General features: G+C 38.5%; 1 protein-coding gene across 2 annotated transcripts in view; it reads left to right on the top strand.

Annotated features, from left to right (window-relative positions):
* Positions 1-13,436, top strand: part of LOC113964700 (probable ATP-dependent RNA helicase DDX10) — a 93,178-nt gene that overhangs the window by 31,583 nt on the left and 48,159 nt on the right. For both annotated transcript variants that reach the window (XM_027677266.1, XM_027677265.1), the window contains exon 4: positions 9,686-9,742. In XM_027677266.1, the coding sequence (XP_027533067.1) occupies positions 9,686-9,742 (57 nt within the window). The remainder of the gene's footprint in view (positions 1-9,685; positions 9,743-13,436) is intronic.

Below are 13,436 nucleotides of genomic sequence, written 5' to 3'. Positions count from 1 at the left end.
TATTTTGAGTTGAATTAGTGTTACCTTCTCACTGTATGTGTTTCTGTACGTGTATATAGGGTGGAATGGAAGGGTCTGTGAATTCTTTTGAAAGAATCCCTTAAATTTCTCTAGGTTCAATCTCACCACTCTCACAGTAAAGAATTTCTTCATAATATGTAATCTAAATCTAAACTTTCAGTTTAAAACCATTCCCCCTTGTCCTGCCACTTGTAAAAAGTTCTTTTCCAGCTCTATTACTGAAAGGCCGCAGTTAGATCTCTCTGGAGCCTTCTGTTCTCCAGACTGAACAACCCCAACTCTCTCAGCCCATCTCCATAGGAGAGATGGTCCATCCCTCTAATCATCGTAGTGGCCTCCTCTGGACGCATTCCAACAGATCCTCATCCTTCCTGTCATGGGGGCCCCAGATCTGGACACAACACTTAAGGTGGGGTCTCATAAGGGCAGAGTAGAGGGTCAGAATCCCCTCCCTCAACCTGCTGGGCGTGCCGCTTTTGATGCAGCCCAGGATACAATTGACTTTCTAGGCTGCGAGCACACACTGCTGGCTCACGTATAGCCTCTCGTCCACATATATATTGTTTAAATCAAATGGACTACTTATCAACTTTAAAAAACATAATTATATCCTTAAAGCATAGTCAGTGTGTTCACATCTAAATGAGAAAGGAATAATTACCAGTTTTGTCCACTGGTTTCCTGTGTTGGTTTTGTTTTAACTATGTTCTTTTAAGGGTCAGTTGCTGCTAGCTTCTGTTTTCCTCATTTAAATGAGAATTACTTTCTTTTCCAGCTGCCTTTAAGACTTTTTCCAGTGCTTGTTTAATGTTCAAGATTGTCCCTGTGCTGTTTATCACATTCTTTTGATGACACTCTTCCTCTGTTGTCTTAAATAGGTCATTACTAGACCCGTGTGTTTCAGTTTCTCTGCCTATTAAGTAAACATCAATATAGTTTGTTGCTTGAAGAGATTATTTTTTATAATAATGGCCAGTCTTCGCGAACGAAGATCTGGGGAAAGGTCTTTTACCTTTCCAGCCTGCGCAATGGATTTTTTAGGTGAGAGACAGCCTGCGCTGAACTGAGCCCACCCTTTAATCCTAAGGTTCATCTGCCGGGGCCAAGCAAGCTTGGACAATGGCAGTGAGGTCCTCAGGACCCATGGAAAGACCCCCGTTTGAGGACGGAGGGCCGAGGGGCTTGGAGACCCCCTCGTGTGTGCTGGCAGAAAGCCAGCAACTACTACTGCTGCCTTGGAAGAGAAGAAGAGAGCCTGCTGCCTAGAGAGAGCCTGCTGCTGACAGACTGGAAGGGGTCTTTTCTTCTTCTTCTCTCCTGGACTTTTATTTGGAGGGAGAAGAGATTTGGCCCATTGTAAATATTACTGTCATGGTAGAGATAGATATAGAGTTAAGATTGTATGCAGTGTATTATAGTATTTATTTATTTGTATAGTCTTTGTAATATATTCCTTCCCCCAGACATCTCTGTGTCTTCCATGCAGCATACCGGCATCTGCTGCTTCTCTAGGTTCTTATCAGTTGGCTCTTTGCCACTGCTCTTCGGACACTGCTGTTCTGCTGCTGCTCCGTCGCTGCTCCCAGCGTCTCCTACTTCTATTTACAGGGAAGAAACTCCCCCAGCTCCTAACTGCAGGCACTCAGTCCAGTCTGACACTGTTCCGAGTCCCTGCAGCCCCCAACCGGGGACCCCTGGTGGCCTAGTGGTTAGCATGCAGGACTCTCACTGCTGCGACCACGGGTTCGAATCCCAAGTCCCCCGGGCAGATGGTAGCTCGTTAGCCCTGTGAGGCCATCCATCTATGAGAAGGTCACTCTAAACAAACCTACGTCCTGAGGACCTCACTGCCAATTGTCCAAGCTTGCTTGGCCCCGGCAGATGAACCTTAGGATTAAAGGGTGGGCTCAGTTCAGCGCAGGCTGAGTCTCACCTAAAAAATCCATTGCGCAGGCTGGAAAGGTAAAAGACCTTTCCCCAAATCTTCGTTCGCGAAGACTGGCCATTATTATTTTTTATATTTCTAAAACCAAATGTTAAGAGATTTAAAAAAAACACACAACAAAACAAACACAAAATAATCAAAAAGCTTTGCCTTTTTTCCCTGAAGGTATTAAGATTTGTTTATTTAATAGTAACTAATTTTGTACTTACTTTCTAGATTTTTTTAAAATAATATTCAAAGAAACACTAATAAGTTGATTCAATTTTATCTTTTGGTTGGGAATGTTGGTAAATTTTGGTGGTTGGAGCAATGCTTGCATGTAGGTGGCTTGGTAAGCTATGTAACAAGAGAAACATTAAACTCTATAGCAATATAAATGTAGTAATAGTCATGAGCATGTAAACAACACAAACTTGGTTTGAAATCTGAGAGAAGACAAAAGTAAGAAACCACAGTGATATCTATTAGGTCAATTTTCAGAGCACATTTGTGCTCTAAAATTTGGGTGTAAACCAGCTCTTGGCTACGGCGATGCCAATATACGAGAGCTGGTATGAGCTTTTGAACAGCTCTGTGTGTATTTTCTGCAGCACAACTGACTGACCTTAACTATGTCTGTGTAAAAGAACAAGAGAGAGTGGAATACCAGAAATGGTATCAGGTACGGATATCAACCAAGATGTGTTTGCAAGTGTCAGCCAGATTTTCCAGGAAATAGAACAATTTGTTCCAGACCTTAACCACCAGTAAAGATCTGTTGTGTGGTAGACCATTACCTCAGCTGTTAAATGGAAAAGGTTGATTGTTGTAGACGACGGGAAAAGTATCACATGATCACAGTATTGATCATGACTAATCCAACTTTATTGCTGTAAGCTTCGTGCTTATAAAGGTTAATAATTAGCCTCATACATATTACAAACATAAGCTCATCATTGGCTTCTAATTACCTAAGGCATATTTATGCAAATGCTGTTTCTTTCTCATGGCTATAGTTACATATTTGCTATTTAGCTACTTTCACTACTTTTCCCATCCTGTTGTTTTATTCTTTCTATCACGTATGCAGTTTCTTAGACAATACAGCTTCACATCAGACAATGCAGCTTCACAGTTTCTTAGACAATGTAGTTTCACAAATACAGTGAACAGTGACCTTCTGATAGTTTTCCTGCTTTAGCGTGAGACCAGAGTTATAGAATCTTTGTCATGTCCTCTTTCTAATAACCATGTTTCTACAATATTTTCCACAGTTGATAGCTCCAAATTATGTCATCAGTATGTAAAGGAACAGTTATTAAAAACCTAGTTTGATCCAAATCTGCAGGAGTTTTTGAGTATTTAAATAAAAAGCGTTCAGAAGACTCAGATGAGAATGAAATACAGAAAGTACAGGCAATAGATTTGCCACAGGCTTTTTTAATGCTCTTGGGGCTAAATATGCTATAAGATGCATTAGTTGTGTTGAGTGAAACTATTATTTGCCTTTAGGTAAACAAATAGAAGAGGTCAGTGAAATTTTAATGTGGAAAAACAGGAGCATGTCACCAAGTAAAAAATTTATTTAATGTAAAATCTGGACAGTTATGACCTGTGCACAAATTAATTAAAAGAAACAGACTTTAATTGTATAAATTATTTACAAATTAAAAAGCTAAAAGAAAAATTACTATATGAAACAAAGGTGTTCATAATACATAGAAATAAGCTCTAAATTTTTTACCCTCTGAACAAAGTAAAATGAACTCTTAATCAACTGTAGAAAGAAGAGAGTTAAAGGAAGAGGGTATTTCCTTTGGGAGGAAAGAACTTTCACCTTTCAAAATTGCTTTACTTTATTTTTCATAACTAAAAACTTGGCTTTTAAACTGTCTATTTATGCTTCTTTCACATATTCATATAGAGCTCACAGTACGTGAGCTCTACCAGCTACAGAGAGCTGGCATGCTACTACTCACTATTTTTTTGTCTCAAGTTGAGAACATGGAATGTAAATGTTAGATTAAGTGTGTTGGAGTCTTTGGAGTCCTAAGAAGAAGTAAAAGGGGTATGAGTTTTTGCTTTAAAACCCAACAGTGAAAGGAGGAGAAATTGAGCGTGAAAAGAAGCCAGTGGCACGCTTCTTAACTTCACAGTTAAGAACAGCAAGTAGTTTTTCCATATATTAAACACTGCTTTATTCATGGTTTTGACTCCTGTTAGGCAGAGCTAGTTCTGTTGTCAGTTCTAGTGAAGGCAAGGTACAAGGTTTCAATAACTGTAACTTTTTAAAGCCAAATGATTTAGCCACGTTACATAATGATGACTAAAAATTTTCATCCCTTTGGTTACTGAGGTTATAACCATCCTTGTTAAGTAGGTGTATAAGGCAGGAGAAAAAAGATAATTTGCAGTAAATTTTAAAAGCTGATCAAGAAGATCTCTGAGCTTCTTGAAAAACTACATGACAGGAATATAATACTAACCAGTATAGGTTTGTGGAAATTAGTTATATAGTGAATTGTGTTTGTTTATGTATTTTTATCAGAGCAGAATCTGACTTGGAAATACAGCTGTGGAATACATTGAAATTTCTACAAGGCTTTTCACTTAAGTGTTTTGATTAATAAATTAACATGGCACAAATTAAATGGACCAAAACCTCAGTAACTGGAACATCCCAAGCTAGTGGCTTCTGATTAAGGAGATGTTTCTTTTGGGCCCATTGGGAAGTGTATTATTTCAAGATTTTTTTGAAGAAAGCTTTCATGTTAAGTTAGGCTCAAACAAAAAAAGCTGTGTTGTAAGATAGGCAGAAATGCAAATTTCTTGGAAGAAGAAATTTAGAATAGAATTTTAGGGCTGAGAGCTCTATCCTTAGAGATATAGCCTTGAAAAATATTTGGGTGATGTGATAGTTGATCAAGTCAACATGAATTATTGCAGTGGGATTTTTCTGACAGGACTGAAGGGGCTGACAGAATTATTGAATATACAAACAGAAGTGACAGGTAGGGTTGGGGGGTTGGTGAGATCTTGGATATGTCTGTTCCTGAAATATTTAGAAAAACAGACCTATATGCTGAGAGACTTCTGGAGTTGATTTTCTTCACCTTGTGAAAGAGAAAGGCATGATGAGCATATATCTACATAAGAACCTAAACTTTGATAGCAGGGGGTTCCTTTAAACTGGTCGAGAGACCAGTTAAACAGTTTGGATATGGTCTAAAAGTCAAAGATAAGTAGGCTCAGACTACTAACAGCAGCACATATGGAAAGATTATGGTGCAGTGTTCTTCAGTGAAATGTTTTAAAATCTAAACATAATGCTCTTCTAAAACAGGATATGACCACTGTAGTAGATTGATTCAGTTATTCAGTCCTATAGCATATGTTGTGCTACTCAGGCACATTGATCCTATCACCTCTCCTGTTTCATAAAATCATGAACCTGTGGTTCTATCCAAACTGTTCCTTTAATGACATCTAGATAATATGCATTTAGCCGCTGTTCAAAACTTACATACAGCATGTTGCTGACCTAATATGATAAATGAATGTTCTGGCTACTGCCTTTAAGGTGAGATCACTTGTTTTTTGTCTAAAGGGGCTGGAAGCATTTTCTTAGGAGTTAAGCTACAACAAATTATTGCACTGATTTTTAGTTAAACTTCTTTCTCGTCCTCGGTATTGATAGCCTCTAAAGGATACAACTAGATCTTTCAGCTGTGAAGAAGGTGCAAAGGAGAACTACTCAGTACAAATGCAAAAATTCATGCTTGACTTCACTACTGTAGATAAAAACTGTTTAATCAGATTGTGTTTTAGAGCTCTAGCTGGCAGCCTCATCATCCTGGTTATGAAGTTATGCTATAACAGTGTGTCAGTCAGTAGCATTCATAATTAAGTATCCATATCTTGAAACATAGTCTTTGGTTTTCCTGCCCTAATAAATTGAAATAAATGAAAAATCTATTTCATCTTTAATTATGGGCTATTTTGCAAGTAATGATTTATAGCTTGATAGAATAGTGATAAAATCTGACACTTAATTTTGTTACACTTAAGATAGTCCAAGAAAATCCAGACTTTTCTGTTATTTTTCCCATGTGTGAAAACTAATATTGGACAGTTTATTAATTACATATAGTTATGCATAGATGAACAGATCCTGTTCATTTGAAATAAATCAATATCAATCATTTGACTGGTTCAACTTTGCCTCATTTGATTGTTTTTTAGAGCTGTCTTACCGTATGTTGCCCACATGTGTTCTGCATGTTCTCATGTTTCTTCCTGGCAGTAGCAGTATGAGAATGAAGGTCATTGTAGTCAAAATACTCACCTGAGTCTTTGGAGATCTGTATTTCTGGCTGTGCTCTAGCAATTCTTTGTAACCTAAAGCAAGGCAGTTAATTTATGGGTTTTATGTAGTCATATAAAAGGGTGTCTTTATTATTTGGGGGTATTACCTTGGCACAGTAGAATATACAGTTGTCCTCTGGGTAACAAGAAATAAGATCCTGACTGGGGAAAAATATTTAGGCGTTTGCTCAGCACACTGTGTGTACTTACCTGTGTGCTTGAAGCTGTGCATAAATTTAAGAGGTGCCTTAATGGGATTGTTTTCCTGAATTGAAGCCCAAGTTAAAGCCTGATGGCTATTCCTACACTTGCAAGTGAAGTAGCCCAGTAAGAGCAGGACTGCAGAGAAAGATAGCTGGTGTTAAGAACCAGGTTGCATGCTGTGTGGTGGTGGTGGGGTTGCACTGTATCAGCTCACATCTGATGCTTTGCACTAAATCACTTTGAGGGAAGTCATTCCTTGGTATTTATGGCATCCTGCACACCACCACTACCCTCAGTACAGGAGGGTGTTGACAAACTGAAGTGAGACTATCTGAGGTCACCGAGAGGATGGTTCTGTGAGGAGAGGCTGGAGGAGCTGGGCTTGTTCAGTCTAGAGCAGAGATGGCTTTGGGGTGACCTGACAGCACCCCCCAATGCCTGTGGAGAGGTCATGAGAATACACAGATGGAGCAGGTCTGTTCATAGCAGTGCAGAACAAGAGGGCAAGAGGCAATGACTGTAAGTGAAAATGAGATTCAGCATGGATGTAAGGGGAACTTTTTCTGTGTGAGGACAGTCAGGTTGTGGCACAGGCTGACCAGAGGTGATATGCAGGCTCCATCCTTGGGATTTTGATGTGGCTGGATGAGAGACCCTGTGCAGCCTGACCTCACCTCAGAGCTGACCCTGCTGTGAGCAGGAGGCTGGACCAGAGACCCCCTGATGTTCTTCCTAGTCAGAATGATCCTGTGACCCTGTGAATGCCCAGCGTTGTTTGGAGTATATTAGTGCGAAACAGCAGAAGCAGGCCTGATTAGGACATTCTGAAATACACTCCTAACTCCAACTCAGTGCCAACATACAGGCACCCTCTGCAAAATCTGCTTTTCTTTTTCATTGACAAGGAACGAAATCCTCTCTTTCCCTCTTTGGGGGAAAAAAAAAAGAGAAAAAAGATCTTGACAGCATCTCCTGCTGATTGCCTTCCTGTCTTGTTTTTCTCTTGTGCTCCTGATTTCAGTTTCTGCACCTATTAACTTTAGAATCTTTTCATGTCTTTACTATTCTTTAGAGACTAAAGTATATTATGCTGTCTGGCATACTTTCCTGTGTCCTTATGTCAATCTTCTGCTTTCATAGCTGTCTTCTCACTACTGTGTTATAAATCCCTTGAGCAGGAACTTTGACTACTGCTATATTTGCTTAAGCATGTAGCTGTGGTTAAGACATGACTTTTTGTACACCATAGAATTTTCTATTCAAAATTTTCTGGACTGTCCAAGTCAAAAGCTGGTTTATCCTGCTTTGTAACAGCTGCTGTGTTAATTTCTAGCTCTGTTCTCCTTCAGTTTTTCAGTGGTTATGGTTTTAGCAGAAAAATGAGAAAACCCTGATAGTGACCCCAAAAAGTGGAGAATGTGCAACTAAAACATTTTAAGTGGAAAACTTAAGTAAAAAATTAGAAAAGCATGAGTAAAAATGATCAGAAATTAATCCAAATTTGACTTGGAAGAGCAGGAATCATAAAATGGATGACCATCTTATGACCATGATGCATGTTTGAGAAACTTCCTGTGGACCAGACAGTACTTGCCCCATATGATGCCCTTGTGGCCTTAAATGTAATTATTATTTTTTATTGCTTTTTCATACTTCAGCAAATCTGAAGTAATAAGATAGCTGTGTTTGTATCTGTCTACAGTGGCAGGGTTTTTGTTTTGTTTCATAGCATGCATTAAAGACCCTGCCAGGTAACTGTGAGTGTATTGAGATATTTGTACCAGGTAGCTTTGCACCAGCATTGGGGGACTGTTTGTTTTGATTTGGAGAGAAGAGGTTGACTTACTTAGAAAGGGACTTTGAAAATAAGCTAACACTTATGTAGTTTGAGCAACTGGGAGAATAGAAAATGGCATGTACCCAATAAATGTCTCAAAACCCCCTGAATTTTGGACAGCAATTTAGAAAATCTTGGTGGCTGTTCTCCTTTTCCCAGGTCTGCACTCAGGCACTGCTTTTCCAAACAGCTTCATGGGGTACCTACCAATGTGTTTTGGCAGCATCACTGTGATGAAATGGCACTAGGACTGCTGAAGTTGTAGCTTTCTTATTACTCCCATGAATGAGCTGAAATGTGACTGGTCTTCAGCCTTCTCTGTGCTGAGATGTTGCCCCTGGACTGATATTAATGTGTTCTATTATATGGACTCGACTCTAAATGTGCTGATGCTAGGAATGGCTTATATTGCTCAAAGAAACTTAGTTGTATTCCAGAAACATTTTTGTCCTAGCATCAAAAAGTTTCAATACCCATGTCATCAGCATCACTAAGACAAAAAAAAAAAAGAGGGAGCAATGTGCTTTTCCAGAAGACATGTGCTCTCCTCTGAATCTCTGTGCTTTTCTTGTGAAATAAACAATTTAAAGGATGTTCAACTGGAAGGACCTGACAGTCTAAATTAGAGATAATACTTCAGTTACTTTAAAGATAAACAAAAGAAGCCGCAAGAAATGTAATTTGAATTAAATATCTTAGCCGCTTCTGTATGTCACAGATCTGGCAGGCAGCTTTGAATGAGTTTTATCATTGTGTTTAGCTCATTTTCCCATAGCAGAATCTCTTTGGTGGAGGGAACTTTGGTATGGTTTCTGAATCGATGCAATTACTAAGCAAATGCTTTTGTAGAGTGTTTGTTAGTAATGGAGGTGTTTTAGCTTTTACTCCTCAGTTGCTTTAGCCATTCTGAAGTTAGAAATTTTTTTTGTTTTCTTTGTTACATGGATTTGATTTCATATTATGCCACTGAGAAGTAAGAAAAGTTGACTCTTGTGGTGCCAGTTTAACTACCTTATTTTACAGACAAATACTAACTTTATTAAATTAACTTATCTGCATTATTCCTTTCAGAGTAACAAGTCTTGGTAAAGATAAAATATGAGTTTGAGTCATTCTTGTTGTTTAATTATTTCCTTTGAGAGCAAGAAGAATGAATAATATCTCAATCAGATCTTTTATTTATTGTTTTTCATCAGTAACATGTAGGTGAATACCACCAGTTTAACATGTAGGCATTAAAAATATCTAGATGGCTCAACTTTAATCTTAAAAGATTAAAAGAAAAAAAACAACACAGGAGTTTGCTTTAAAACTGTGCACCTTGTTTGTTTTAGGAGAAGAGGCTAAAAGAAAAAGCAGCAAGGAGAGAAGCCAGGAATAAGAACACACAGGTAAGGATTTTTGTTGTTTTGATCAAGCTACTGGTTGTGGGTTTGAAATGATTTTTAAATTATTTAATTCCTTTCTGTAATAAGCAGTGTTGTGATTAAGGACTCTTTAAAGTCATTGCTCGTCTTTTTTTACCCCCTTGCTCTGATGTGGTTGCAATAACTTGCTGTGGAGGGATACTAAGAAAGCATGGATGTGTATGTTTTGTATGGAAACCTTTTGGAATTTTAGCCTCTTTATTCTGTGTATCGGGTGAGTTGCAATTTCAGCTGTAGTGCTGATGCCATTATTTTCTCTGAATATTTGGGTCATGTTTATAACTTGCAGGCAGTGACATTATTTTTATTGTGTGTCAAATCTTTCTTAAACCTTTTTCTGCTGAACCTATATTTAAACAGCAAATATTTACATTGAAGTTTGTTCCTTCCTTTTGTTACCACAAATAAAACCTTTTCTATCCTTTTCTTCATACGTGTGCTGCTAAATTGCTAGAGGCTGTTCTAGTATTTCATATTGCTTGGTTTGCAATAAACTGAGATTTCGTTCAGCTGCAGTGATTTTCTGGAATGTGGGCAGAGTGACGTGTAATTTCTCACATGCATCTCCTCTTACTACACATGAATACTTACAGTTTGTTCTTGGCAGTTACCAAATATCTTACTCCCTTGAGAAAATCGATAGTGTTCTTTGTCCGATTTTTGCACGCTGGCTGTGCTCTGGGATGCTTAAGTATAGGAAGATGTTTCATTGTGTAGCTCTGAGGCAGAAAGTAATTACAGTTTAAGATGAAACACCTAGTTATACTAAGTTCGAAGTATGATTCTGTCTTCAAAGATGGCAAGCTATGAGTGCTGTTGGCATCATGACTCCCCAGTCAAGCAATAGAAATTTTCTGCCTGTAATTGAATATATAGAGATACATACTTTTTAATGCATTGAGCAAGCATTTTAGGAAAATTATGGAATGAATAATTAACAAACATCTTAATAAAGGGAGAAAACATTGATCAAATCAGGCTGTGTCACATTCGTAAATGCTGCTTGTTAATTTTGCCTCTTTTTAAGGAATAAAAAAACCCCAATGTCATGTTATTCAGCAGCTGGAAAAAGAAACACATTTCTTTCAAAAGGATCTGCTTGCTGATGTACATCTCCTATCCTGTTCTTGGCCAAGCAAATTAATCTCTCTGTCCTATCAGAAGGTGAATGAAGTTGATCCCTATTAAGGAATGGTCTGTCTTTGTGGGGGACTGTGTGTCCATGGGTACAGTATGAGTTAAATGTGGAACCTCAGCCCCAAAGGTACATAAGATAAACCCACAATTTTATGCACCTTTGCATCTCTTCTGTGCAATACTTGCACTTGAAAAGCTGATTTACGAGTCCTGGTCTACTATGAGATTGGCATATGCTTTCTGTGAGGGTACCAGCTGTGCAAACCTGCTATTGCTTTGACTTCATTTTACTGTTGAAGTGCTTAGCTCACTCTCTGCAAGAAGGTGCAAGCCTCAGGACCTGACACATCTCCTTGATTAAAAACTGTTGGGCTTTTTCTCTTGTTTAGAAGCTATTTTTGCCAGAATTGTGTGCTGCCGAGTCTTGCCATTTTCAGTGGGGCTCATTTCAGGGAAAATGCTTCTGCAGGGAAAAGCTGCCAGCTCGGACCCAGGGCCTTTCACGCCTGGAAGTGGAAGGGAGCAGTAGACAGTAGATAAAGGTGCTAGTTTCTGTCTGCTGGGTGTCTGAGGAATTAATTAAGAACACTCCCTGCTTCACAGAATCTTAGAGATGAAGCCATAGTAGCTGAAACTCTCTATAGTCTGTGTGTGATATGACTCAAGCAACTCCTATGAGATGCTCAGGGAAGAAAAAAAAAAGAAGGAAACAGTAAAACACAGGAACGAACTATTGGAGCTGAAACTAGCTTAGAAAATATATGCTCCCGAAATCAGGAGTTCAAAATTGTTAAGATTTTCACTAGTTCTTTCATAATATGGCTTGTGACCCACTTACTCTGCCATACACAACTCCTTTGGCAATAAGGAGAACCAAAAAAAGCAGAAAAGGTATTTTTAGCCCTATTAATGCAGTTCAGCAGCTGGAAAAAAAGGCTGGATCAACAATTATGTGCAGCCCATCACTTCAAAGCAGCTGTGGTCATAACTTATTGTTCCACATCTATCTGTTTTATTCCCCTTGTTCATTTTATTAACTGTCTGTCTCTGGTTACAAACTCTTTGGGGTTACAAAGTATTACTTACTATCTTTCACTAGTACACAGACCACTGGGTCTGACATGACCAAACTAGCAATTTATTTTTCGATTCTTAATATTCAATAATAATTCTTTAGTTACAACTTCTGCATCTCTGCTTTAGTATAGTCCTTGTTGTCCTGTTTTTGGTTGTGCCCTGTCGCTGACTGGACAGGCCTGGTACGTTATTCTGAGTGTATGCTGTTTTTTTTTCCAAAATGAAAAGGGAATTTATTTGAAACTAAAATTTTATGGTTTACAGTTTGTTTATTTTCACCATTTAAACCATACATTTGTGGGATTTAATCTTAGTCTTAATTTAATCTTAGATTCTTGGATTGTGATACTTTTAGTTTTAGGATTTCTCTGTGCTGTACACGTTAATGTATTTCCTGTGCCAGGAATGTTGACTTCTTGACATTTTTCATTTACTCTTCCTGTAATTCTTTAATTTATGAGCTGTGTACCAACAAAAAAGAAAAAAATCATAGGGGAAAGGGACCTTCTGCATTTTCTTCTGGTGCTGCAGGAGTATTTGCGGAGAAGGTTTTGCTCAACCTTTGCTGTGCTGGGACGGGGCAGGCTTGCTGCAACTGGAATTGAATAACCAAATTGTGGCATGCTCTGCTGAATGTGCTTGAGCTGGAGATTAGATGAGTAGGTAGCTGCAGTGTTATTGACTCCACCTTGGATAAATCTCCATGCAATAAATAAACTGGGTAAGAAGTGAAGGCTCTTAAAGGATGCTTTGGAGAAAGTATTTCTTGGAATTTATGACCATTAATTACATTTTAGTGCAAAAGGCTGTGAAAACAAATAAAAGAAGTTTTTTCTTAGTAATTCCTATTGAAGAAAAACTGGAAATATAGGGTGGTTGGGATTTTTTTTATTCTAAGATATTTAATTGTCTCCCATTTTAGGAGAATTTGATGAGATACTTATAATTGCAGTATTTTAAGATGAAATAAGAACATATTTTGTCTTCACTCAGTAGTAATAAAATTTCAGTCCTCAGGCCCTCAAACAAATTTTGATGCTGTTTACTTGAAAATTAGGCAACTGTGTTGTCTTTTGGCGAAGAAATAAAGCATTGAGCAGAAGCAGCAGCAACGTGGACAGCTGCTCTGAGGAAGGAGCTGGGTGTTACTCGGTGAAGCCAGCCCCTGGCCCCAGGCAGGACATTCCTGCATCGTGCAGTGCTGTGCTCCTGGCTTTGCCTTTCTTCTTCTATAATCTATGACGTACTAGTTTCTTAGTCTACATAAAGGACTTCTAGGTTTCAACCAGCATTTAAAGGTCTTTGTCCTGCAAGCAGCTGTTGGCTGGAATGAAGCTGAACAGGGCTGTATTTCTCCTTTGGTGAGTTTAGTGTTTTGGTATCCTGATGCCCTAGAGCACTACTGGTATGTTAAGAAGTATGAAGTAAGGAAGGTTTTGGTTTC

Source organism: Neopelma chrysocephalum, unplaced genomic scaffold (assembly GCF_003984885.1).
Source record: "Neopelma chrysocephalum unplaced genomic scaffold, ASM398488v2 Primary Assembly neopelma1_43, whole genome shotgun sequence".
NCBI classification, from domain to species: Eukaryota; Metazoa; Chordata; class Aves; order Passeriformes; family Pipridae; genus Neopelma; species Neopelma chrysocephalum.
This window is presented reverse-complemented; position numbering and strand designations above follow the sequence as displayed.